At 34.6% G+C, this 27,738-nt stretch overlaps 1 protein-coding gene across 4 annotated transcripts in view; it reads left to right on the plus strand.

Annotated features, from left to right (window-relative positions):
* CNTLN (centlein) overlaps window positions 1-27,738 on the plus strand; it is a gene marked incomplete at its 5' end in the record, with an annotated part of 329,914 nt that overhangs the window by 255,715 nt on the left and 46,461 nt on the right. For all 4 annotated transcript variants that reach the window (XM_082656525.1, XM_082656528.1, XM_082656526.1 and 1 more), the window contains 4 exons: window positions 18,927-19,118; window positions 23,902-23,999; window positions 25,580-25,706; window positions 27,319-27,456. In XM_082656525.1, the coding sequence (XP_082512651.1) occupies window positions 18,927-19,118; window positions 23,902-23,999; window positions 25,580-25,706; window positions 27,319-27,456 (555 nt within the window). The remainder of the gene's footprint in view (window positions 1-18,926; window positions 19,119-23,901; window positions 24,000-25,579; window positions 25,707-27,318; window positions 27,457-27,738) is intronic.

The raw sequence follows: 27,738 nt of genomic DNA on the forward strand, positions 1-27,738 counted from the left end.
CTTTTGAAGGTGATGGCGTTTGGGCTTAGACTTAAAATTTGATTTGATTTTGAAAGGTTTGTGTGTAGAACAAAATCATTAGAAGAAAGAAAGCTTGGAAAACATCAAGGTGAGAAAGTAGATTGTTGAGACTAATGAGTAATCCAATATATCTGTGGTTTTCAACCCTAGCTGCATGCTGTCCTCACCTGGGGAGTTTTAAAAATACCTATGCCCAGGTCTTATGCTAGACCAATTAAATTAAAATAACTGGGGTGGTCCCTGCACCTTGCTAGTTTTTGAAAGCTCTCAGATGCTTCTGATATACAGTGAGGACTGATACTAAAGTTCAAGAGAACAGAAATTCAATGCAAGTAGCTAGATAAGAGATAGTTTAAATATCAAGGCAAAAGGTGATAAGTATTTAGACAATACTAATAGAAGCAGAAAAAGTTAGAAAAAAAGCAGGAGATTTTGCATTGGTTTAACACACAGAGTTTAATGGCCAATCATATAGAGAAAAGTTTAAAAAGTTAAGTCTTTAAGGTACCAGTGAGGATTCTAATTAAAGTGAGCAGAAAGTTGATGATAGAATATATTTGACAATATAATATACTAATTATTGTGGGGTAGTGGGAACCTTATATGAAAACATACCAACAAAGTTGGATTAAAATATAACAATTATTCGTATAAATGCACACCAGAATTTGCCAAAAAATAAATGTAAAACCCTAGGGGCTAAAAATCATATTGACAGCTTACCATTGTAGCCAAGTGCAATTTGTCACTGAAATGAAGATATCAAGTGAGCAGTAGGATAACTGAGTATTAAATTTAGAGGAGAGGGCTGGGCTGGAGGTATGAATTTTGGAGTTAGGAGGATTTAGATTATATTTAAAAACATGAGACTGGATGGGATCACCTAGGGAATGAAGGCAAATAGGAAAAAAAAGAGGTACCAGGTCTAAGCCCTGGGGCCTCCAACCCTTAGAGTTTGGGCAGATGAGGAAGGTCCAGAAAAGGAGAGGCCAGTTAACTAGAAAGAAAACCAAGAGAAAAGAGTATTGAAGAAGCCAAATGATGAAACTATTTTGAGGCGTGAACAACCATCTGTCAAATGCTGCTGATTAGGATAGGATGACTCCATGAGAAGAACTAAGAAATGAGAAGAGAAGGAGAATAATTGAAGAATGTAATTAAATGTGCATGTATTTTAGTTATTTCAATGAGTTTTGCTATTAAGGGAATCAGAAAGCTTCTAAAATATAAACATTTAATAACTTAGGCTCAAAATAAGTAATGTAAAAATTGATAACTTCAGTACTTTTAAGATAAAGCTGAAAAAAAGTCATTAAGGGTATACATTATTTGAAGAAAGTAATAAAAAGTCTTGCTCCAAATAGTTACCAAAAATGGTCACATTACTAGGCCAAAACACAGCTCTCTACAAATTTCAAAAATTTTGTATCATATTAAAAATATTGCCTAACACAAGTGAAATTAGAAATCAATTTAAAAAGTTAAGTTTAAAAATTCTGATGCAAACTTATAGAGACATTTCTGAATAACTAATGGGTCAAAGAAGAAGGTAAAATGAAAATTGAGAAAATACTTCATACTGAATGATAATGAAACAATACATATCAAAACTTATAGAATGCAGGCAAACTGGTACCTATATGGAAATGTATACCTTTAAATACTTATACTAAAACTACAGAAAAGCTAAACTTTGATCAGCTAACCATTCAATTTAAGAATGAGGAATTGAATAAACCCAAGGAAAATAGAAAGAAGGAAATATTAAGGGTAAAAGTTAATATTGTAGAAAGCAAAGATGCAGTAGACATGATCAAGAAAAACCAAAGTTGGATCACTGAAACTAATAAATTGACGAACAATAACCCATGTTGATGAGGATGTAAATGAATTGGAACTTTTATACATTGCTGATGGGAATGTAAAATGGAACAGCTATTTTGGAAAACAGTTTGGCAGTTCCTCAAAAGGTAAAATGTAGAATTACCGTATTACCCAGCAATTTCATTCCTAGATATATACCCAAGAGAAGTGAAAACATAAGTTCACACAAAAATGTGTACATGAATGTTTATAGTAGCATTATTCATAATAGCCCAAAAGTGGAAACAACCCAAATGCACATCAACTGATGAATAGAGAAACAAAATATCCGTACAGTGGATTATTGCTCTGCAATACAAAGGATTGAAGTAGTGACACAAGCTGCAACATGAATGATGAACTTTGAAAACATGCTAAATGGAAGAAATAGTCACAGAAGACCACATATAGTAATATTTCATTTATGAAATGTCCAGAAAAGGCAAAATCTATACAGACAGAATTTAGGTTAGTGATTGTGTAGGCCCCGGGATGGGAGAGGGGTGTCTGTTAATGGGTATGAGGTTTCTTTCTGGTATGGATGATGGAAATGTTCTAAAATTAGTCTGTGGTGACAGTTGCACAAGTGCATAAACATACTAAAAGTCATTCAGTCATACACTTAAAAAATGGGTGAATTTTATGGTATGTAAACTATACCTTAATAAAGTTCTTAATAAAAGAAGTAATACTATATTATGAACACTTAGGTGAAATTGAAATTTGAGTTTCACATTTAAGTTCTACCAGGCGTACACAGTTTTCCAAAGAGTAGAAAAAGTAGAAACAAATTCCTTCTAATTTTATGAGGGTAATGTAACTTTGACAATACAAGATAAAAAAATGTTAGAAATGGAAATTAATGTGAACATAGTTGTAACACTGATTTCCAAACCCTTGGTAAATCTAATCAGACAATGTATTTTAAAAAGTCATGAATAAGCCAGGAAATCCCAGAAATAAAAAGTTTGATTAGAAAACTTATCCATGTGATTTACCACCATAACAAAGAAAGGAAGAAAATATGTTAAACATGCAGAAAATCTGGGGTAACATCAACAAGATGGAAGAATAGGAAGCACCAGACCTTCTTTTTCCTACAGAGACACCATTTCAACAACAATACTCGGACCAGTTCCTTTTGTGAGAAATCCAGAAAGCAGCCAAGAGGCACCTGCACCCCTGGCAAGTACACAACCAGCTGCACTGCAGTTGCTTGGGAAATTTGTGGCACTGTCTTGGCAGAGTCCTACCCTCTGGCACACCACCTTGTGATCTGGGGGAAACTCCCAGTTCCCAGCTTCTCCCCATGGAGGGAAAAAGTATACTGGACCTTAAGCCTGCCTGGAGGACGGGCTTCTTTCTCACCTCTCTCTGCTGATGGGACCTGCCATACTCTAGATACCTGGGGGCCACTGAGAACCAAAAAAAGCTGTATGGCATGCTGCTGTTCCAGAGGACCCGTGGCACAGCAGACAGAAGGTGATATAGCTTGGTGGCCTCTCCCTCAGAGAGAAGAAGAATGGAGTGTGTGTCCAGAATTCTGGCTTTTCAGGAGCTGCCTGAGGAACGAGTATCTATTTAGCCCAGCTTGGGACACTGAAGGAACTGGACATACTCTAGGTAGATGTCTGGGTGCTGCTGAGAGCAAAAAAGAGCTATGTGGCATGCTAATATTTCTGAGGACCCCAGTACAGAAGACAGCAGAGGGAGCAAGAGTTTATCAGCTCCTGAAGAAAAAAAAAAAGGAAATACCTCTAATTAGAAATCTACACACAGAAGTTTAGGAGAAGTCACATCCACAGAAAAGATTTGAGTGTTCCCGGAATCTCTAGCTGGACTGACTGATGAAGCTCTTTCCTTATGCAAAGCCAATCCATAAAGACCAGAAGAGGTAGATATTTCTTCAAGTTCATGGATAACAACAGAAAGTTACAAGGAACACAAGGAGACAGTAAAATGGCCCAATCAGAGGAACAAAATAAACCTCTAGAAATCTACCCTAAAGAAACAGGCATATTAGTTATCTGAAAAAGAATTTAAAATAACCATCATAAAGATGTTCAGTGAGCTCAAAAAATGATTCATGGACAAAATGAGAATTTCAACAAGAGATAGAAAATGTAAAAAAGAAATAAATTTTAGAACTGAAGAATATAATAATTGATCTGAAAATTCACTAGAAGGTTCAACATCAGACTTTATCAAGCAGAAAATAGAATCAGTGGAATAAAAGACAGGTCATTTGAAATTATCCAGGCAGAGGAGTAAAAAGAAAAAAGAATGAAAAAGAGTAAAGAAAGCCTAAGGAGCTTATGGGATATATCAAGTGGACTAATACTGTGGCAGTCTCAGAAGGAGAAGAGAGAGGGGAAGGGGCAGAAAGCTTATCTAAAGAAATAATGGCTAGAAGAAAAATCTGCTAACCAACAATATTATATCTGGCAAAATAGCCCTTCAAAAATGAAGGAAAGGGCTTACCTGGTGGCGCAGTGGTTGAGAGTCCACCTGCCGATGCAGGGGACACGGGTTCATGCCCCGGTCTGGGAAGATCCCACATGCCGCGGAGTGGCTGGGCCCGTGAGCCATGGCCACTGAGCCTGTGCGTCCGGAGCCTGTGCTCCACAATGGGAGAGGCCACAACAGTGAGAGGCCCATGTACCACAAAGAAAAGAAAAAGGAAGGAAAAATATTGGGAGATTGGGATTGACATATATACACTAATATGTATAAAATAGATAACTAATAAGAACCTGCTGTATAAAATAAATAAATAAAATAAAATGAAGGAAAAATAAAGACTTTCCCAGATAAGCAAAGGCTGAGGGAGTTTATCACCACTACATCTGTCCTACAAGAAATGCTTAAAGGAGCCCTTCAAGTTGAAACAAAAAGATGATAAACAGAAACATGAAAACATATGAAATTATGAAGCTCACTTGGTAAAGGAAAATATATAGACTATATAGATGAATACAGAATATTGTGATACTATAATGATAGTGTGTAATCATTTTTAGTGTTGGCATAGAGGTTAAAAGACAAATGTATGTAAAAAACTATAACTGTAAAATTATGTTAATGGGCAGACAATATAAAAAGATGTAATTCGTGGGCTTCCCTGGTGGCGCAGTGGTTGAGAGTCTGCCTGCCGATGCAGGGGATACGGGTTCGTGCCCCGGTCCGGGAAGATCCCACATGCCGCAGAGCGGCTGGGCCCATGAGCCATGGCCGCTGAGCCTGCGCATCTGGAGCCTGTGCTCCGCAACAGGAGAGGCCACAACAGTGAGAGGCCCGCGTACCACACAAAAACAAAACAAAACAAACAAAAAAACCAAAAAGATGTAATTTGTAACATCAGTAACATAAAATGTTTGGGAAGGAGAAGTAAAAGTGTAGAATGTTGTATTTAATTGAAGTCAAGTTGTTATCAGCTTAAAATAGTTTGTTATAACTATATGATGTTTTATGTAAGCCCTATGGTAACCACAAAGATTATACCTATAGAAGATACACAAAAAGAAATGAGACAGAATCAAAGCATGCCGCTACAAAAATAACAAAATACAAAAGAAGATAGGAAGAGAGGAAAATAAGAACAAAAGAGCTATAAGATAGAAGACAACAGAATGGCAATAGTAAGTCCTTTCTTATCAATTATGACTTTAACTGAATTTACATTTACTCCCCAATCAAAAGACAAAGAGTGGCTAAATGGATTTTAAAAAGCAAGATCCAACTGTACTAAACTCATAAATTTGTTAGGGTAGATCTCATGTTATATGATTTTTACCACAATGAAAAATATTACAGATAATTTTTTGATACAATTAAATACCTGTTCATGATAAAATTCTCTTAGTAAACTAGAAATAGCTGAGAACTTTCTTACTGTGTTAAGTATATACCAAAACCTTGAAACAATCATCATACTTAATGGTGGGAGTTAGAAGCATTCTTTTTAAAACCAGGAAGAAGACATTTATACCTCCCATGACTTCTTGTCTTAGACATTGTGCTGGAGGGCACATGACTGCTTGTCTTAGACATTGTGCTGGAGGGCACAGGCAACACACTAAGATAAGAAAAAGAAATGAACGTTAAAACTATTAGAAATGAAGAAACAAAACTATCATTAGTTCCAAGCACTATGCTTGTCTGTACAGAATCTCAAGACAAATTACTAATAGATTTCAGCAAGATTGCTAGATATAAAATCAATATATGCTACGATGAGATTTCTATTCACCAGCCTTCAACAAATGTGCTATTTTTAAAAAGAAATATTATTTAAGTTATAGCAGGAATTATATGGTATCCAGTTATGGAAGATGGAACCCAAATTCAGAGATGTTAAAATGTGAAGAAGGAATGTCTTAAAAGTACTACATGTCTTTTGGAAATACAACATATGTATTAAAAGTATAAGGAAATAGCAGGGAATGATAAACACCAAAATGTTCAGGATAGTGATTATATCTGGTCAGTCAGAGGGGATAGGATCATGGCCTTCAATTCTATTAGTAATACATTGTCTTTGTTGAGTGATTGATAAAGGGACATTTGTTATATATATTTTTTTATTTATGTATTACATATTTGAAATATTTCATAAAAAATAAAAAAAGAAACCTATTGATGCCATTATCCCAGAGAAAGATGCTGGGAGTGGAACAAATCTTTGCAGCAAGACAAAAGGTTTGTGGGAGTATAAGCAGACGTGGAGTCAGAGAAGGAGAAGGTGGGAGAGTGTTGTAACAGAAACAAGGGAGGGAATGTTTCCAGTAAGAAAAAGGAGAAGAGTTGGTCAATGGTGTCAGATGCCATAGAGGAATAGAAAATAGGACAACTGAGAAGAGGTTTTTGGACATGTTTTTAGACGGCTTTATTAGCAGGACTCTTGATAGCAAGTGACAGAAACTGAACTCTAAATAAGGAGAAAAAAAAAAGCTCACAAAATCAAAGGATAAACTGAAGAGAATAAACTTGGGAAGAATAGCATTAACTAGAACCAGACACTAATGTCTTTAAAGGTTTCTGTTTATCTCATGTGTCTTCCTCTCAGACCAGCTTTCTCCATATCGCTCTGGCCTTGGGTACCAGCCATGTGGTAACATCCTTAGAGCTTAGACACCAGAGAAGAAAGCGATTTTTCTTTCTCATCTTTCAGTCTTCCTTTGATTTACATAGTTTATAAATTTCTGGGACCACAGGAAAAAATGCTCTGTTTATATGTAATTTTTAGTTAGGATTTAGATTCATTTCATTATATGCATATTTTTCATCTACATGAATAATTGGCAGGAAATTTGAAAGTCATGCAGGAAACAAGGTAGTTTCTGTTGGGCAGGACTGATACAGACTTTGCAGTACATCTAGTGTTCCTGGCTCTCACCCATTTCAGTGCTGGCACTGAAAAGTGCCCTCACTAATTTCCAAAATATATGTCTAGGTAGTATGCACTCTTTGAGAACCACTGATACAGGAGAAAAGCAGAGAAACCAGCTTGATTAGTAAAAATGGAAAGAACTCCAGACTACCCTCTTCCTAAAGAGCTGTATAAATCATAATATTTCACTTAGCACAACTGAGTAAGAGATAATTTACTGAGTGACTACTCTGTTAGGTCAAGCTTTACTAATGGAAATAATATGATAAACAGAAGATAATTTTAAGTAGAACAATTAAATGAAGGATGGTAGAAGTTCCTATATGAAATTTTTGTGTTAACAAAAAGTTTTTCAAGTGAAACCAATAAGAAATATCTTGTATAATTTAGTCTAAGTCCAAGATTTGTAAATCTCTTTTTTCTCCTTTAAAAGAAATTTCTACTCTATGTCATGAAAGTCATTTTTTTACCTTTTTAATATATATTTTCACATATATTCATTTTTAATGAAAAAATCCCATTTTATATCAGATCCAATTATAGCAAAAACTATTCTTTTAAAGAAATGTCCTCTTTTTTTACTCTCTTGAATCTTGTGAAACTTGCATAGGAAATAGAGAAAAACATTATTAACTTGCTTCCCTTGAGAATTTTAGTAGGGTGTACTTATAAGTGTAATCAAAATCATATGAATACTTAGTGCTACTGCTGTTAAATTTGTAATGAGTTGTAGGGTTTCTTTAAAAACACCCCAACTGGCTCTCATCCAAGTAACTTGTTTGCAGAGCTTAGCTGTAGTACAAATCAGGAAAGCTGTGGTTAACTGTTGACCCGATCAGTAAAAAAATTCAATTTCTAAGTATTAAGACACTATTCATATTTAGTATGTATTTAAGAAATGTATATCATTTTACTCATTTGAACATATGAAGTCAGAGCTAGAGATGATGATCTTTAGCCTTTGGGTTTATTACCCAGAAAGTTGGTAATATTTCATTTAGATTAGCTTGATAATGCACTATTCATATGAATTGATTTCAGTATAATTTAAATAAACTTAATAATCATTTACATGCATTTTACAGGCTTACTGAAAATCCTTTACCTTATAAAAATGTGAATTCTAGAAATAGATCATGGTCTATTATAAATTTTTAGAAGTCATAAATTATTTGAAGAAATATTAATGCCTTTCTTCTGAAGTCTATATAAGAATTAAGTATTATGAGCAGTTTTTAATTGTCTAGACTCTGGCTTCCATTTAGTAACAATACTATATATGTGGGCATTAGTTTCCTCAGGCCAGTCCACTAAGGCCTTTTTGTGCAATAAAATACAGTGCATTAAGAAGCAATTATCACCCCACTAGGATGGAAAAAAACAAAGTATTGAAATCTATTGCTTAGGAAAAACAAATTTAATTGGGGAGAATGAGGCAGACTTCATGAGACTTCTACGGATATTCTAGAGTTTGATAGCCTCTGTTCCTGATAACTCAATCACTGTCTGTAACTTCACTTGAAATTTTATGGCTGTTCTTTATGTAGATACAGATACAGTATTAATATCACCTTGAAACACCAACTGTTGTTTTTAGTGATTTGGCATGTTTATTTCTTTTTCTCTTTTTTCTTAAGTAACCGAAAAAAAAAGTATTGATAAAAGTGGTAGAGGAAAAATAAAGAGAATATGTGTATACAGTACCTGTGAGGAATAGATATTTCTGTTTCGAATTAGCTGAGTTTAAGCAATAGAAAGCAGGAGAAAGAGAGTGAAAAAGAGGGATTTAGAAAGACATTGCTCAGTTTCTCTTCAGGACATCAGATGGCCCTGCCATCTTCTTGCATTTCTATTGGGGAAGGGAATCAGAATGGGAATGCATTGCAACTTGATGGTCATTGGTAAGCATGCCATGCGTAGATCAAATATCTGGAGGGCTGAAACTGAACTTGTAATATTACCATATGAACATTGAGAAATTCTTATAATAGTGACAATGCTGAATTATTCTGGATATACTTTTGGTTACATATATCTGTCTCTGTATTTAATATGTGGTATGTACGTTTTAAGGGGAATTTTATCTTAGTAACTACAGTAGAGGATTTGAAATAATAACAGACCTACAGTTGAGCAGTTCTTGCTATGAATAAACCAAACATTGATTGTTTTTCCATGAATACTTGAAAGTCAGTTGTATTAGTTAGTTTTCCAAGTTTCACATATAATACATTTTTGCTGATTCTTTTTCTGTAGTTGTGGAAACAGAAGTTTAAACAATGTGGTTTAACTTCAGTCCAGTTAAAATTCATCAGTTTTGTTATTCAGATTATTTTGAAACACACTGTATTGCTAGTATCACATAGATTAATAGTTACTATAAATGCCTATTATGTCAAAGCTATGAATACAAATAAAAAGATACATGTTAAATGTATTTAGTATTGGGGGCTGTTTTAAAAATTAAAAGTATTAGTAAGCTCTTTTAAGCAATTTGACATTTGAAATAATAATGTTGATTTTCATTTTGAGAAATAATATTCAGACAAATTTACAGAATAATTATTGGGCATTATCTGGAACTTACATTACAAAGGATAAGGGCATTGAATTAATTTTACTCCTTGTAAATGTTATGAGAGTAGCATATCTCTTATCCATATGCAGATATCCATATTTCTTTGATAGAATCTAATTTGAGCACATCAGGACAGATTGGCATTTTCAGTACCATAAAAACTGCTTTGTTAATTGCAAACCATATTTAGTATGACCTTATAACAAAGTAGCACCTTAAGTGTCACGCTTTGTCTTTAATCTGCACACTAGAGCTGGGTTCATCTGTACTAGACAACTGTACTTCATGAAAAGGGTTTTTTTCTTGGTAGGCAATTAGCAGTAATTAGGAAGATTCACCTCAGTAAGATGTCAACATGAGATTGTTTAAAAAAGTTGAATGTCAGTGACTTAAAAAGAAAAGTTCTTCTGACACATAGGTATGGCATGTGAAACATGAAATGTTATTTTAACTTTTCTGCTTATTATTCATGCACAATATTATTTTGTCATTCAGACACTACACTGACAGAGTGTAAAGGGTGTTAAAATAGTGCTGCTAGAATAAAGAGAGGATTAATCTACCATTGGCCAATTAGCCAAAGGGTACTTAATGGTCTCTAAAGGCTACTGAAGTCTAACTACTAGCAAAAGCATTGGTAAAAAGTCCTCTATATTACCTTCATTTGCTTGACATTTTGTGAAACATAGTATAGGCTTTTAATAACTGAATTTGTCAGAAAATAGTTTATAAATGAGTGTTGTTATAACTAAGTATATTTTTCATAAGAAAATTTTGTTACATAAATAATTCCACCTCTGCCTAAGATCTTTGTTCTTTCTTTTTTTGGTTGGTGGTTTTTAATTTTTAATTCTTTTTCTTAAATATCTCAGGTATCATAACGAAGGAAAATGCATGTTTTAAATTTAAAACACTTGTTACTAACTTGGAAGAGTTATTAATCTGAACTATTTATCTTTCTAGATAAGTACTTTTATGGAAAATATTTTGCTAGTGACCTAGAAATTTATGTACTTTTCTTTGTAACTCATATGTTTTAATTAAGTGACTGTGCTTTTAGCCATACATGGATGACATGCAGAATTTTATTTCTTTCAGTTTTATTCCTTGTAAAAGAAAAATTTTCCCAATGAAAGAATATTAATACTATCCACAGGAGGGAGGAATATCATTAAGATCATGGTGACTTTCTAGGAGAGTCTTGCCTATAGAATTTACATGGATATTGTTCAACTAGAATTTTCTCTTCAGTCTCTTTTGCTTTAGTTCTGGTAACGAAATCCTTATGTTATAATTTTTTAAGATCATAATATAGGATTTTTAAAATTGCTGCCTCTGCTTAAATGTGAACCAGAAAAAAACTGATTGTGAGATATAAATGAACTTATGTATTCAATATGAAATGATTTCATTCACTATTCTCAGTTCTATGCAGAATTCAAGATTAAAGATTTTGGTGAAGTAATTGGAAACAGACCATTCCCAATAAATGATTGCTTTTCCCTACTTGGACTGTCAAGGCCTTTGGGTTTCAAAAGGAGAAAGAAAAATAAGAGACTCCACTATCATTATAGATGGAAACTAGCCCTCACTTTCTCTGGTTACTTATTGACCTTTTCTAACATTTGACATCTCACCTTTGCCCCAGTGTGGACTGGAAAGAATCCTTCTGCCACCAACTATTTCCTCCATAGGCTTCCCAGAAATCCTGCTCCTGTGACCCAGACATTCACCCTCATGTTAAGCTGGGTTTTCTAGCATTTCCATGTGTCTACTTTTCAGATCCCACTATCCCAACTAAGAACATTTTCAAATTTTTTAAATGGTTCATTATTTTAAGTTTCTAATCCAGTGGTGAAAAATATATGAGGAGAACTGAATAGTGTTTTTCAATGCTATAAAGTCGTTACTGTCCAGGAAAAAAAAAAAAAAGTTAGGTCAGAATCAACCTTTTATTAGAAATGAGAAGTTATACCGCATCCTATTCCTTTACTGCTCCTAAACTAATTGAACACTCAAAACCATTTTCTTTACACAACTAGTATCATGTCCATTGAATAGGCAGATGTTGAATATTTTATTCTTTGGAGACAGCAAGATCAGAGAGTCTCTAAAAATATATTGTTTGGGGGGCGATTAGGGAAATGATTCTTTCTGGTTTTATTTTTTTCTAAACCCTTTTCTTCTTTTCATTTGGGCTATAAGAATGTTTTCCACGGGCCCTGTTTTATTTTTTCTGATAATTCATTCTTGAACATTAAAATGTTTACCGAGGCTCCCTGCTGGAGAAGAGACCCTCCATCTCATCAGGACTGCCCTGAATTTACTCAGCAGTTTCTGATAGATGCCTTCTCTAGAGTAAAAGTTGGAAAGCAGGATGATTGTATATCTAGCCATGGCCTTTAATGTTATATCGAGCTTCCAGGAAACTTTTGACAAAACAAATCAGGAGGAGTACACGGAAGGAAACTGGCTGTAACTTGCATTTACCAGACAGGATTTGAAGGCAGCAGCAGTTCCCTTAGCTCCCCGATTTGTTTCTCCATAGCACTTACTGTAGTTTATCATGATATATTTCTAGGTTATAGACTGGTAACTACCTAAAGGCAAGGATTATAACTTTTTTATCATTGAAAATATAGAGCTAATACAGTGCCTACCACATAGTATGTAAAAAGGAATGAATCACAGATATTGAGTCAGGTCCTGAATGTAGATTTTACCTAGCAAAATCTTGCAGAAAATATCAAGTTGGGGCCCAGAATAAACAAAAGGCATGAATGAACTCCCATGTAAGAGAATAAAGGAGAGTACAACCAGGGAGCCTTATCTACCCTGTTCATGGGATTACTGTTGAGAGCAACAAAAGGAAACTTCTGGCCAGAGGCTTTTTGCTTGGCAATTAAACTACAAAATGCATATCTGGAAGAGGCAATTTATATTTCTAGCATAGAAACTGGAACAGTTTTTTTAGAGCTATTGAAAAAATAAACACAAAATTATGGATGAGGAAAAGAAAAACCAGAGTGAGGATGTTATACAAACTATGTACTGTGGATTCAGGACACTTGCTTAAGGGAAGGTAGGGAGGCAATAAGGGAGAAAGGAATAGGTTCAAAAAAGGGGCTGCTTTTTAAAATTTGGGATTCATACTAGTTTTCCATGTTATGTAACAAATTACCACAAATTTAGCAGCTTAGAAACGATATACACATTACCTCACAGTTTCCATAGTCAGGAGTCTGGCACAGGTTAGTGAGATCCTTTGCTCAGAGTATCACAAGCAGCCAAACTGCCTTTCTTTCTGGAGTTCAGGCTTTTCTTCCAAGCTTCTGTGTTTGTTGGGAAAATTTAGTTCCTTGTGGTTGTAGGACTGAAGTACCTGTTTTCTTGCTCAAGGACCATTCTCAGCTCCTGAGGTCTTCCTTAGGGCCTTAACGTTATAGCCCCCTCTGTAGTCCTCTCATAACATGGCAACTTACTTCCTCAAGGCCAGCAGGAGAATCTTACCTCTGGCTAAAAGAGCCCCTGACTTTTTTTTAAAGGGCTCACCTGATTATTCACCAGCCAGGGTAATCTCACTTTTGATTAACTCAAAGTCATGTGACTAGGGACCATAATTTACATCTACAGAATCCCTTTGCATATAACAAACATAATGCAAATAATGTAATCATGGGAGTGATAGCCTATCATATTCACAGTTCCAACACACATACAAGGGCATAGGCCATTGGGGGTCATCTAAGAATTCTGCCTACCACAGTGCTCATTACTGAATAATGAATTCTCTAATATTTCCATGTTTCTTCTTACAGTTGCTTAGAGGGTTCTTTCCTCTTTAGAGACTTAACGCTTCTTCAATGTTATATTTAAATAAATAATTAATAACTAGTGTCTCATTTTAAACTTTTATAGTGTTAACTTCTATTTTATAACCTCTGGTTAAATCAATACAAATCTCAGTATTATTCTCATTGACGTCAACTTTTAAGTTGAAATCGATTTTTAGAAGATTGTAGAGGGGGCTTCCCTAGTGGCACAGTGGTTGAGAGTCCACCTGCCGATGCTGGGGACACGGGTTCGTGCCACGGTCCGGGAAGATCCCACATGCTGCGGAGCGGCTGGGCCCGTGAGCCATGGCCGCTGGGCCTGCGCATCCGGAGCCTGTGCTCCACAACGGGAGAGGCCACAACAGTGAGAGACCCGCATACCCGAAAAAAAAAAAAAGATTGTAGAGGAACTGCACTTGTATCCTAGTAGGGAATCCTAAGTTAAGATCAAACAAATAACTGTCACTTAAGACAAAGTAAAGTTTCTGTCATGAGAGAAATTACAGAATTATTTGGTATTTGTATGTGTGTGTATGTATATAGCACAGCTTTTTATTAATTCAGGTCCTCAGCCTTTAGGACACTTCTTGGACTCTGTATGGTAGCATTTTCCACAAGCTAATAATGCTAACAATAATACTGTAAATTTAAAGTTTACCAAGTGCTATCACAGATTTAAAAAAAAATTCTGCCCTCAAGATTACCTTTGCTAGGTAAGCAAGCATCATCTCTGGGTTTTTTTTGTTTGTTTTTTTTGTTGTTGTTGTTGTTGTTTTTTATTGCGGTACGCGGGCCTCTCACTGTTGTGGCCTCTCGCGTTGCAGAGCACAGGCTCCCTACACACAGACTCAGTGGCCATGGCTCACAGGCCTAGCCGCTCCACGGCATGTGGGATCTTCCCGGACCGAGGCACGAACCCATGTCCCCTGCATCGGCAGGCGGACTTTCAACCACTGCGCCACCAGGGAAGCCCCATCTCTGTTTTTCAACAGAGAAACCGTCAAGTGCTTGCTCAGTGTCACTCAGCTGGTAAGCAGTAGACCCCAAATTAGAATCCAGAAATTATGACTCTTCTATGTGTTTTAATATTATTTATGATTTTAATGTAATATGACTTAAATATTTTTAAATCTTTGGATATGGAAAGGTAATAATATAGAAACAGGAATCATGCTTCTGATAAAAAAGAAAAATAATTTTAAGAGTAATTTTAATTTATTGATAGATTTTACAATGCAATCACTTTTTTTTTTTGTTTTTTTTTTTTTGTTTTTTGCGGTACGCGGGCCTCTCACTTTTGGGGCCTCTCCTGCTGCGGAGCACAGGCTCCGGACGCACAGGCTCAGCGGCCATGGCTCACAGGCCCAGCCGCTCCGCGGCATGTGGGATTTTCCCGGACCAGGGCACGAACCCGCGTCGCCTGCATTGGCAGGCGGACTCCCAACCACTGCGCCACCAGGGAAGCCCAATCACTGTTTTTTAAATAAATTTATTTTTAGCTGTGCGGGATTTTCGTTGCTACACGCGGGCTTTCTCTAGCTGCGGTGAGCGGGGGCTACTCTTCGTTGTGGTATGCGGGCTTCTCATTGCGGTGGCTTCTCTTGTTGCAGAGCAGGGTCCCTAGGCGTGCGGGATTCATTAGTTGTGGCACGCTGGCTCAGTAGTTATGGCTCACAGACTCTAGGGTGCAGGCTCAGTAGTTGTGGTGCATGGGCTTAGTTGCTCTGCTGCATGTGGGATCTTCCTGGACCAGGGCTCGAACCCGTGTCCCCTGCATTGGCAGGTGGATTCTTAACCACTGCGTCACTAGGGAAGTCCCAACAGCACAATCACTTTCTAACAAGGTCACCACAAAAGTCTCACATTCCAAACCAAGTATAAACAAAAGAAAGTTATTATTTATCATTCTTGTCTCATCTATAAAACTTCTCAATTAAGGAATAGAATGCTTAAACTGAGAGAAGTTAGTAATAGAGCCATAATTACTTGTCCAAAAGGATTCAAAACTGATAGAATATGTGATTTGTCTATTTCTTCTATTTTGACAGGTGCTCTGTAGCATTTCTAGACATATATAATTAACATCAGAAATATGTTTTAAGGATTATAGAGTTAAAACAGTTTAATCAAAGCATGATTTATATTTTAATAAATTGCAAGTCATTTGGTTTACTGTCTCCATAATTTCAATATTTCTTTGTTTACTAAATTTTTATACCATTAAATTGAATGGTATAATTGCATATCTTTTAAAGAGATATATTTATTGTCTTGGTCTTTGCTCAATGAAGGGTATATTTATAATGTCAGGATTTGCCACTGTGGAAAGAATAGATCTAATGGCATACAAGTTTAACAAATGAGAGAAGCCACCAGGAAGAAAAGATCCTCATCAAAATTTAGTCTTCTGTATGCAGATGTAGAGAATGGACTTGAGGACACAGGGAGGGGAAAGGGTAAGCTGGGACGAAGTGAGGCAGTGGCATGGACATATATACATATATACCAAATGTAAAATAGCTAGCTAGTGGGAAGCAGCCGCATAGCACAGGGAGATCAGCTCGGTGCTTTGTGTACACCTAGAGGGGTGGGATAGGGAGAGTGGGAGGAAGACACAAGAGGGAGGGGATATGGGGATATACATATATGTATAGCTGATTCGCTTTGTTATACAGCAGAAACTAACACACCATTGTAAAGCAATTATACTCCAATAAAGATGTTAAAAGATTTTTAAAAATTTAGTCTTCTGTGTTGCCTGAGATTCCACCTAGAATTGTAGCCATGAGTTATGTCTTAACAAATGAAAATCTCAAAATGTCTAATTTAGATGCAGAACATTAACTTTAGGATTGATAAATGTTCTGCTGCATACTATTTAAGTAAAAGCTTAATAATACTACATTGCTAATAAAAGTGTATTTTAATTTATATGGTAATAAAATAATAGAAAGATTATATATAAAAGCTGAAATCAATGTGTGTTTATAGCACCATCTGTGCGACAAACAGGTAGACTTGAATTTTTGAAACCTTTCTTCTGTTTCTTAGTATACAAAAAGCATTGCTTTTAGATACCATGGTAGGGGGGTGGGGTGGATACATAGGTTAACAAAGGCACAGTCCTCTCTCAAGCCTTTGCTAGGGCCGTGGTTGAGGAACAGCCATAATGCTATGGGAGCTAAGAGAATGGAGAAGCTACTTGGTTGGAAAAAAGGAAACAACTGCAGAGAAGATTTCATAAAGGAGGAAATACTAAGCTACTCTTATGCATGAGAGAGATTTCAGCAGAAGGAAACACCATGTGTAGAGTCATCAATGTAGAAATGGCTGAAAGTTTTGGGGAAGGGCAGACAAGTTTGACTGCAGATGATGTAGGACTGAAACACAAATTGAAGTTAAATCTTACAGAGCTTTATTATAACCACAAACATCTGAGCTTTATTCTGTTGGGCTGAGGAACCCCTGAAGAGTTTTGAATAAGAGAATAACAGGTCAGTGTTGTCTTGGGAAGTTGTATAAAAGATGATTTGAACGTAGAGAAAGGTTGCCCATAGGGGAAAGGTTATTGCAGTGGTCTTAGTGGGATGATGAGTCTGCATTAAGAAAGTGGCAGGGGCTTCCCTGGTGGCGCAGTGGTTGAGAGTCCACCTGCCGATGCAGGGGACGTGGGTTCATGACCCGGTCCGGGAAGATTCCACATGCCGCGGAGAGGCTGGGCCCGTGAGCCATGGCCACTGAGCCTGCGCGTCCAGAGCCTGTGCTGCGCAACGGGAGAGGCCACGACAGTGAGAGGCCCCGCGTATCGCAAAAAAAAAAGAAAGTGGCAGAAGGAAATGAATATGAGAAATATTACATAATTTATAGAACCTGACGATTGGGCACAGAGAATTAATAAACAGGGAGGGAGATGTATTCAACCTTGAATGATAACCAGGAAGATTTTCAGACTCAGGGAAATTATGAGTTTGCTTTTGATTTTTCATGTTATTTGTTACCTTTGGGACAATCCAGGGATGAATATTTTCTGAAAAAGATAAAAAAACACGCTTTTAGATCATAGGTTAAAATATAGCCAAAGAAATTTTTTTTCACCGAAACATACTTGTTATTTCACCAAAACGTAGTTTAATCTCAAATATATCAAGCCCTCGTTTTGAATTCATGATCTAAAATATTCATATTTAACAGTATACACATGTATACACAAATATATATGTAATTACAGATTTATTGATATACTTTTTAGAAATTGTGTTTAAACATAGTGTTAATACTTAAGTAACTTATGTCCCGTATATATATGACTATACATGTTAGCCACATCTTCTACTGTTTTAACTAGAATTCTTAACAAAGAAAGCATTTTTTCCACCTCTGAGAGACTTCAGTACCATTTTGTATAATTGTTCCTTATGTTAAGCTACCATTATTATAAGCTTCTTTGGAATAATAAAGTAATAGTGCAGTTATCCTCTTAAGGATCTCTAAGTTGTTATGCCATTATAGCTTGGTGGCGTTCTGCTGACTACAGATGGGTGAATGAAAGGGGCTAACATTCGGGCGGTTTCTTTTATAGTTTCATAAAAGCATTACCAGTATGCCATTTAGTAAAATGTTCATGTTATTAAAAATTTTAATGTAAGGAGTTTAGTGCAATCTACCTCAACATTACAAAGAGGACTTGTCAACTATCAATCAAGTGCATAAAACTGAGTGAATGTGTTTGTATGCTATTTATTTGAACTAAATCTCTAATAAGCCTCTTCTGCTAATTGGACTTAACGTTTCTGTTGCTAAATGAGAAGCATTTTGGCTGCTGTATACGGTAGTAAGACCTACCCAGTGGGATAAACAACTAACATCTGTTATCCTGTCCTGCTCCAGCTTGACTTTTACCAGTTAAGTACATCAGCCCTGAAGTCAAGGTTATCAAATATGTGAATCTCTGGCACACCCATGTTTATGTGAAGGCAAAGAAATAGCACATCATGAGTAAAGACCAGCCAACCAAAAGATATTGAGTACAGCTGGTCTATTTTGTTTTAACCTTTACAAGCCCTACAACCTTAAGCAAAAACTAGTGGAAGTTAGAAATGTTGTAGTTTTTATAATAACTATTTTTGTAATCAGTGTCACTTTTTTCTTTAGCATTTTCCTACCTGTACAATTTGATGCTGATAATTGTTAGGTTAAATGTAATTACTTTTATAATAAATTTATATTTATTTTCTTTAAAAAGAAGCTAAATTCGGATTTGGCTGAGCTTCGGAAAGAAAAAGAAGATTTACTAAAGAAATTGGAACCTTCATCCGAAATCACAAGTTTGGCTGAAGAAGTTGCCCAGGTAACAGTTCCACGGATACAAGTTACATCACTTGGCCCTTCAAGGAGCATGGATTTGGAAATGAAGCAATTGCAGTGTAAACTAAAGGTGATTATAAATTTTATTAAAGATGAAAACATTTATTAAGTTACTGAATCCTTAAAGACATGTTTCTATCAATTCTAATTTAATTCTACTAATAAAGGTAAATTATGGTATAAATAATCCCTAAATTATTAATACTATATTCAATCTCATCTTTCTATTTTAGCCTGGTAGATTCTTACCTGGTAACTTATAATACTGTTCTCTGAAAAAATAGCAAGACACCATGAAATCCTAACTTAGGAGACAAGGGAAACTGGCCATTATCATTCTATTCCACTATTCAACTCCTCTCTGCCTGCCACTGAACAGAATTCTTTTTGAACATAATAATGTATCAACATAAATAGAATTGCTTTCCTGTACACATTTTGCTGCTGTTTTAACTTGGTGGTTCTTTGTTGGAGATGGGGAAGGAGGAGGGAATTAGGGGAAAGGAGAAGAAGCACAGAGCAAAGGTGAGTTGGTTTAATCAAGTTAAACCTGAGAGTGAGAATAAAGACCAGTGTTCCTTTTGCTTATAAAGAATTGTGTCTAAGTCCAGGTGAGACTGTCAACAACTTAAAAGTAAGGCTGGCCTTAGTTTTTACCCATATATAAATCTCTCTCACTTTGAAGGAATGTGTGAGTTACAAAGGTGAGACTAATGAGAATGCCTAAAGCAATTTAGATCATGCTTGATGTAAGTTTGAAGTGACATTGTCCATATCTAACCTGGAGTCCTGGAACACTGACCAGGCTGCATAGGGACAAAAAGGGTAAATCTTTACTTTTGTCTTATTTCATGCTTTAATATGGAAATATTCTGGAAGACTAAGTACTTTGAAGTAAATAATACTCTTGATACTACAAATTTCTGTTTCGACATTGTATGAGGTTGCTAAGGCTGCCATAAGAAAATACCACTGAGGGCTTCCCTGGTGGCACAGTGGTTGAGAGTCCGCCTGCCGATGCAGGGGACAGGGGTTCGTGCCCCGGTCGGGGAAGATCCCACATGCCGCTCCCGGCTGGGCCCATGAGCCATGGCCACTGAGCCTGCGGGTCTGGAGCCTGTGCTCTGCAACAGGAGAGGCCACAACAGTGAGAGGCCCCCATACCGCAAAAAAAAAAAAAAAAAAAAAAAAAATACCACCAAGTGGCTAGCTTGAATAATAGAAATTTATTTTCCCATAGTTCTGGGGTTTAGAAGTCCAAGATCAAAGTATTGACACGTTTGATTTCTTCCAAGCCCTCTTTCCTTGGCCTGTGGATGGCCGCCTTCTTGCTGTGTCTTCACATGGTCACCCCTCAGTCTATGAGGTCTGTGTCCTAATTGCTCCTCTTATAAGGACACCAGTCATGTTAGATTAAGGCCCACCCATGTGACCTCATTTTACTTTAATTACCTCCTTAAAAGCCCTATCCAAATACATTTTGAAGTACTGGAAGGGGAGGTTAGGACTTAAACATATGAATTTTGCCAGGACACAATTCAGCCTATAACAGATATCAGATTGCTAACATAATAAATTTCTGAGAAGTAGCTTATTTTCTACTTGATGTTTTCTATGCCTAGTAAAACAAAAATGGTTACATTTGAATCTCTTAAAGGTCTACATCCATCTTTTTTATTTTATCCAATTAATATTAGACTTTTCTATGTAAATTCTTAGGTGTACTTCTGAGATGTACATGGTTCATTCAGAAATTAGAGTGCTCATGTGCATTTCTGTGTCTTCATTTTTACCCATATTAGACATGTTTCCTCAAGGAACCCAACTTTATATAGATAGATAATAAAATATTTAGTGACATATAAATTCCAGTGAATGATATATACATCAGTTATTTATATTTAGTTTAATTTGTAGTCCTTTATACAATCTGGATTGAGTAGTACTCCAACTTATATTTGTGATTTTTTTTGACCTCCTGATTGTTGAAAGGATACCTTTTGGTATACACCATGTTCTCTTCCAGTTTTCCAGTAAGTTAATAATGAAGAATAATAGTTTTTAAACTACTGTTAATTTATATATAATCTATTGCCAATCTAGTTCTAAGTCCTTTAAAAATGTTAACTCATTAAATACTCGTTTCAACCCTATGAGATAAATTCTGTTATTATATCTATTTTACAGTTAAGCAAACTGAGTATGTTAATTGTCCAAGGTCACACAGCTACTAAGAGATAGAGCTGAGATAAGAACTCAATCCATAGGGCTCCAGCATCCATGCTTTTACTCATTTTGCTCTGAAAAATTTTTAAAGTGTTTAATAAACTTAAACAGGAAAGCTCTAACCAAGATAGATTATTACCATTATGACATCTTTGAAATATGTGTTTTACTCCAGATTTTGTCATGCTGCAGATAAGTATTATGTTGTAGGAAATGGAAAAGGGTCAGAGGACCTGGGTTTTGATCATTTTTTGTCCAGTAACTTCTTGTGTGTGGGACCTGACTGAAGAAATTACTTAGCTTCTCCAGAGGTCTAGAGCAGGAATACCTTTCTACCCTCTTCAAAAGGATTTTTGAGGATTAAACAAAATAACTGTGAGACTTAGAGGGTCTGGCAAAAGTATTTATCAAGCTGGCATTGTTTTATTTATTATAATTCTGTAATCCCTCAATTATCCAGAAGTCAAAATTACAGCATTTTTCAGCCACCTAAAATAACAGGCTTAAGTCTAAAAACATAAAAGAATCAAACAGCTATCTTAAAATCCACTTAATTTATTCTGTTGAAGATATTGTCAGGGTTCATTTACTGCCTTTTGTCTTTTTTTTAAAATACAGCTGTAATGAGTTTATTTGTTTAACTTTTCAGCAGAAAACACCTCAAAAGCAGCAAATTAGAAGTATGTATATTAAGGGCCAGGATGCTTGTTTTTAGGCAGGAATATTGAGAGAATCAAGAAACTATGATCAACAGATTGACAGAAAAAAAATGCTAAGGTAAAAATACAAAATTAGAAAACCAGCAGCCTGGGACCATTCAGAGTAGGGCTGAGTAGCCATTTATATCATAAAGGCATCATTATATAATGATACAGTGATAATAAATTAGATACAGTAATATAGCATAATTAATATAGTGATAATATTTATAATATATCATTATATTAAAGTATCACTATTGCTTAATGTAATTGTGGATTGTCATTTCTAAATGAATGAACAATCATCCCGGAAAGAATTTAAGTTTAATGATTAAAGCAAAAGCTTCAATTTTTTGGTAAATTTACTAGCGTGGAACATCTTACTCTGGCAGTGCTAGAAATAAGACACCATATGTCACTGTAAACATGTAAAATATGATGGAAATTTAGATTGTGTAACACAAAATTTAATCAAAACTTTTAGCATTCAATACAGTTGCCAAGTTGAGGTAGCCTTGGGTTTTCAAGAAAATTAATATAATATTTAATGGAAATTTAAAATTTACATATGCCATACCAATGAGATATTTAAAGTCTGTCTGATGAATTTGACTCACATTTACATTGTGTGGTTAATGGTTTCATCTTTTCAGATTTATATTTTTTAGAATAAGTTAGTCAAACCTGGAAATAGTTCTCATAGAAACAATTAACTATAGTTATTAGAAAAATTAGCGAAATAACTACTACAAATACTTTTAAAGTTATATTTTATTCTATTTAAATTATTTAATACTTTTTAAATTTAACAAATGAATTAATGTATGTCAATGCTGTCTTACAGGTAGAAAAACCAAAATATCAAATCACTAAATCATATCTCAGAGTACATGTTTTCTTGGAACTTGAGTCAAAATTGAAAGTTAGGTGTCCCTAACACTCTGGCTCCTGGGCCACGCAGACAACAAATACCACAAAGGTGTTCTGCTTTGAAAAACTAATAATTATGTATAAATACTTTAATAATGAATATTGTTTATAAGTTCAAGTAAGGAAGTATTCAGTATTCATAAGTTTATCAGTTATCTTTTACTATCTAACATTATCCTAAAATGTAGCAGCTTAAAACAGCAGCAATTTATTATTTCTTATGATCCAGTGGGTTCACTAGGTAGGTCTTTTGCTGCTGTCTGCTGGGTCCCCTCATATGACTGCATTCTTCTAAACCAAGGATTTACCTGAGCTGGAAGTTCCAAGAGAGCCTCACTCAAAGGCTGACAGTTGGTCTGCTGGCTGTCATCTGGGGTACCTCAGTACTCTCCCAAATGGCCTTTCCTCTATACTTGTTGGAAGGTGATCCCAGAGCAGCATTCCAAGAGGGCAAAGATGCAAGCTAGAAGGATTTAGGGCCTAGATCTGATATTTGCACAGTGTCATATGCCACATACTTTTGGTCAAAGCAAATCGCAGGCCAGGCCAGATTCAAAGGGTTGGGAGACGGATTACACCTCTTGATGGGAGGTGCAGCAAAGCTTTGTGACTATATTTAGTCTGTTACAGGTTATTAGTAAATCCAGAATTAGTTTTAAGTGATCTTACTAAACCATAAAAATAATTAATCACATACACATTTACATTTTACAAAATCCATATTTCCCGTAAATGTATTTTGGGTATATACTCTTTGCAGTTATTATGTGAGTGTGTTCCTCTATGATTTTGGCATGTTATATAAAAATTTTAGTGTGCCATGTTATTTCTGTTAGAACATACAAAATGAAGCATATTAAAATGTTTAGATGTTCATTTTAATTATAACCATAATTTTTGCAATTTTATTATCTTCATGAAAATGGCATTTATACTTATGCTGCTTTAGAACAAGATTGAAAGACATATTTGAATTTATGTGTATTTTTAATCTAGAATGCAACTAATGAACTCACTAAACAATCATCAAACTTGAAGTCTCTGAAATTTGAACTCCTAGCAAAAGAAGAACACATAAAGGAAATGCATGAAAAGTATGTGCTTTATATTTTTATCCATTGTATTTGGTGCCACCTAGTGGCGGCTGACTATTAAACATTGCACACCAAGAAACAATACCAACTTGTTTGCCTTTCTTCGTTTTTAAGCCTACACAAGATGAAAGTTTAAAGAATATTACATATATCATGGTTTATGGCAAGATAGTTACTATTTTTTAATTAGAGTAAGAATGTTTAAAGTTAGATTTTCCATCTTAAACATATTTAATTCTGAATAAATATCAACTAATGGCTGAAAGACTATGAACAGAAAACTTTAGAATGTAGTAATTATTTGACTAAAAATATATGTATAGGCTGATCTTTATATTGGATTTAATGCCTAAGCTTATAAAGCGAAGGTTGAAAAAAAGTGAAAGTTTTGTTTGTGTTTAAAATAACTGGAGGGTTATGAAATATTATAATACTTTGTGTATTTATACTAAAAAGGAGTTTAAAATGTTCTGTCTCACAGAATCAAAATTATTTCCTTTCTATATCTTTTATAGATATACTAGAGCTTAGAAGTTGTAACATGTTTAGAAAGAATTCTAATCATTCATAATTTGAGATACATGTACCTCATGTACATACATGTATACCACGTTATAAGTGAAGATCACTTAAAACCTTAACAGATAAAACTATTAGGCAAAAAGATTGGTTAATTTTTTTAAACAGACTATCTTGAAGCTTATTTATGGACTGAGTTAGTCTTGCTTACTGTTTACCAGTGAGGACTTTAGAGAAACATTCTTTGAATCCTGGCTTCTTTACCTGCTAGCTCTGGGACTCAATTTAATAGAATTAACTCATAAAGTTCTTAGAATTAAATGAGTTAGTACTTATAAGTGCTTTACTTATGTAAAGCACTTATAACAGTGACTGGCACATAGTAAACACTCAATAAATGTTAGCTGTTGTTCTTTTTATAGTAGTAATTGTAGTAGTTGTTACTGCATCTATCATTTTATACTTAGTGTTATCAATTTAAGCTAAACTGATATGTCAGTTCAATCTCATATGATATTAAATTAGAACTGATATGTCAGTTCAATCTCATATGATATTAAATTTACATAGCTTTAAAGTGAAAAAGAAAAACTATTTTCTTTGGCTATTCTTTGAAATGTATAATAAATTTATAATATTATCAAATTTTATGTTTGTTTATTAGAGTATTTATTAGAGTATTCTTTCTTATCGGTGTTGTGATTTTTGATAATCTCTAAATATTGCTTTGTATTTTTCTTTGAATGCAAAAATGGAACATAAATATAATAATTTTAAGTTTTCATAAATTTTATTAATTTGTCTCAGTTCTTTTTTAATATATATATATAGTACTGTAATTACCAAGTCACAACTGGATTATAGATTTTAATATTTTACTCAAATTATTAATAGAGCAATACTTTATGCCATGCAATTATTTTATTAACTTGCAGCTTCACTAATATCAGATAGCATTTAAAAATTAACAGTAGGTATAACATTGGATAATGTGTAAGATATCATCACTGTTGAAGTATTTTCTATCACTCTTGATAAAGTGTCTTTTTTTCCCTTTCAAGGATGTCTCGAATGGAGAGAGATATAACCATGAAAAGACATTTGATAGAGGACTTGAAATTTCGACAGAAAGTAAATTTGGAAAGTAATGAGAGTATTAATGGAATGCTAGAAACTCTTGAAAAAAAGGTATCAATTTTTATGTTCACTGACACTGAAAAAAATCACTTCCCCTTGTATTAACTTTAACTCAAATATTCAATCTTAATAAAAGGTATAGCAAATATTCATAAAATGTATGTGTATTGTTACATAATTACATCATTTGCTCTGAAGGTACATTATTTGTTTTAAAATTCAAGACTCCAAACGGTCACACATAATATAGTCATTCATTCTTTTTATATTTGTAAACATACCATGAGAAGATAATCAAGTTTAATTTTTTTAATCTTTAATATTTCTGGGACACATAATTCCATTTTATTCAGATTTTATTTTATTTAAAGCTATTATTTATAATGATAGAATTAAGCATACATTTTAAATGAAAAATATTATAGTCAATGACTATCAGTTCTTTAAAAAGTGTACTCACCACGGTTTTTTTTAAAGTGTACTTTTTCCTTATATACATTTAATTCAGTGTACTTAGGAAAAGAGTCATATTTAAAATAGTTGTATAATATCTGATCCCAAACTAGAAATCAATGATTTGCTGACTAAGAGATATTTTTTTGCTTAAAAATTTTTAAAGCTGCTATTTACACAAATCATAAAACAAATCATAAAACAGCTTGCACTTTGGCATTCACTAAATGTCATCCACTCCAGAGAGAGTGTTTCCCTTACTTTCCTTGTTGGAGATAAAAATGTAAGTAATGCTCAGATGGATTTAAGAGAGAAAATTTTACATGAGCAAGACACATGCATACAGATTTTCTTTTCTCTTTCTCCTCCACAGACCCACATGAATTATAATTACTTCGTAGAGGTTTCTTCAATGCTATTCTTAAAATTTTGCTCATTTTTTTTAACTTCAATAATCATTTAAGGTAGTCTTACAATGTTTGTGTAAGTAATCATTTACCTTTAATAGCTTTAAAGTGAAAAAGAAAAACTATTTTCTTTGGCTATTCTTTGAAATGTATAATAAATACATTGTATTATTTAATTTTATCCTAAAAAGTACATGTTATACTTTTACTGGAGAATACAAATGAAAATTATCCATGACTTGGCTTATTTAAGAATCAAAACCAACCATCTGAGCTTCCCTGGTGGCGCAGTGGTTGAGAGTCCGCCTGCCGATGCAGGGGACACGGGTTCGTGTCCCGGTCCGGGAAGATCCCACATGCCGCGGAGCGGCTGGGCCCGTGAGCCATGGCCACTGAGCCTGTGCGTCCAGAGCCTGTGCTCCGCAACGGGAGAGGCCACAACAGTGAGAGGCCCGCGTACCGGAAAAAAAAAAAACAAAAAAACAACCATCTCCTACTTAAGGAAGTTTAGGTTAGTAATTAAAAGAAATATAGTTAAAATTAATTGTATATTATTAGATAGAAGGCTACACATACCAATATTCATGCTTTTTTGTGCAATTTTGGGGTTTTGCTATTGATTTCAGGATTGTTAGTCTCATTCACAGTATGAGTTCTACAGATCTTATACTTGAATTTGATATCATTTATGAGAAAATAAACTAGACTTATTCATGTATTCATTTGGTTTCCATTTGAAACAAACACAGTATGGAACTAGAATGCCTTTACCAATAATAATTACCTTCATGCTTTTATTGTAGGTGAAGACATTAACTGAAGAGTGTTCCAACAAGAAGGTATCAATCGATTCACTAAAGCAAAGACTTAGTGTCGCTGTAAAAGAGAAGTCACAGTATGAACAGATGTATCAGAGAACTAAAGAGGAGTTAGAAAAAAAGGTATGGTTTTAGGACATTTTAGCCTGGAGGTGGACTGTAACAATGTCTTTTTCATTTTTAAAGTTGTCCTTTTTTTCTCCCCAAAACTACTATGAGCTATTTAAATGTTTCAGATAACTGCAAAGAACATTTATATCTCTACATAAAACACTAAGAATTTGTTTACTATTAAAGGTAATGCTGTATTAGAGAGACAGATTTACTTATCTTGATAATTTCTAATAAATGAAAACTATTGTTAACTGGCATTTATATAAGTGGATATAAATTTTTAGGTCCACC

The sequence above is a fragment of the Grampus griseus genome (genome assembly GCF_964374135.1).
Source record: "Grampus griseus genome assembly, chromosome: 6".
Classification (NCBI taxonomy): Eukaryota; Metazoa; Chordata; class Mammalia; order Artiodactyla; family Delphinidae; genus Grampus; species Grampus griseus.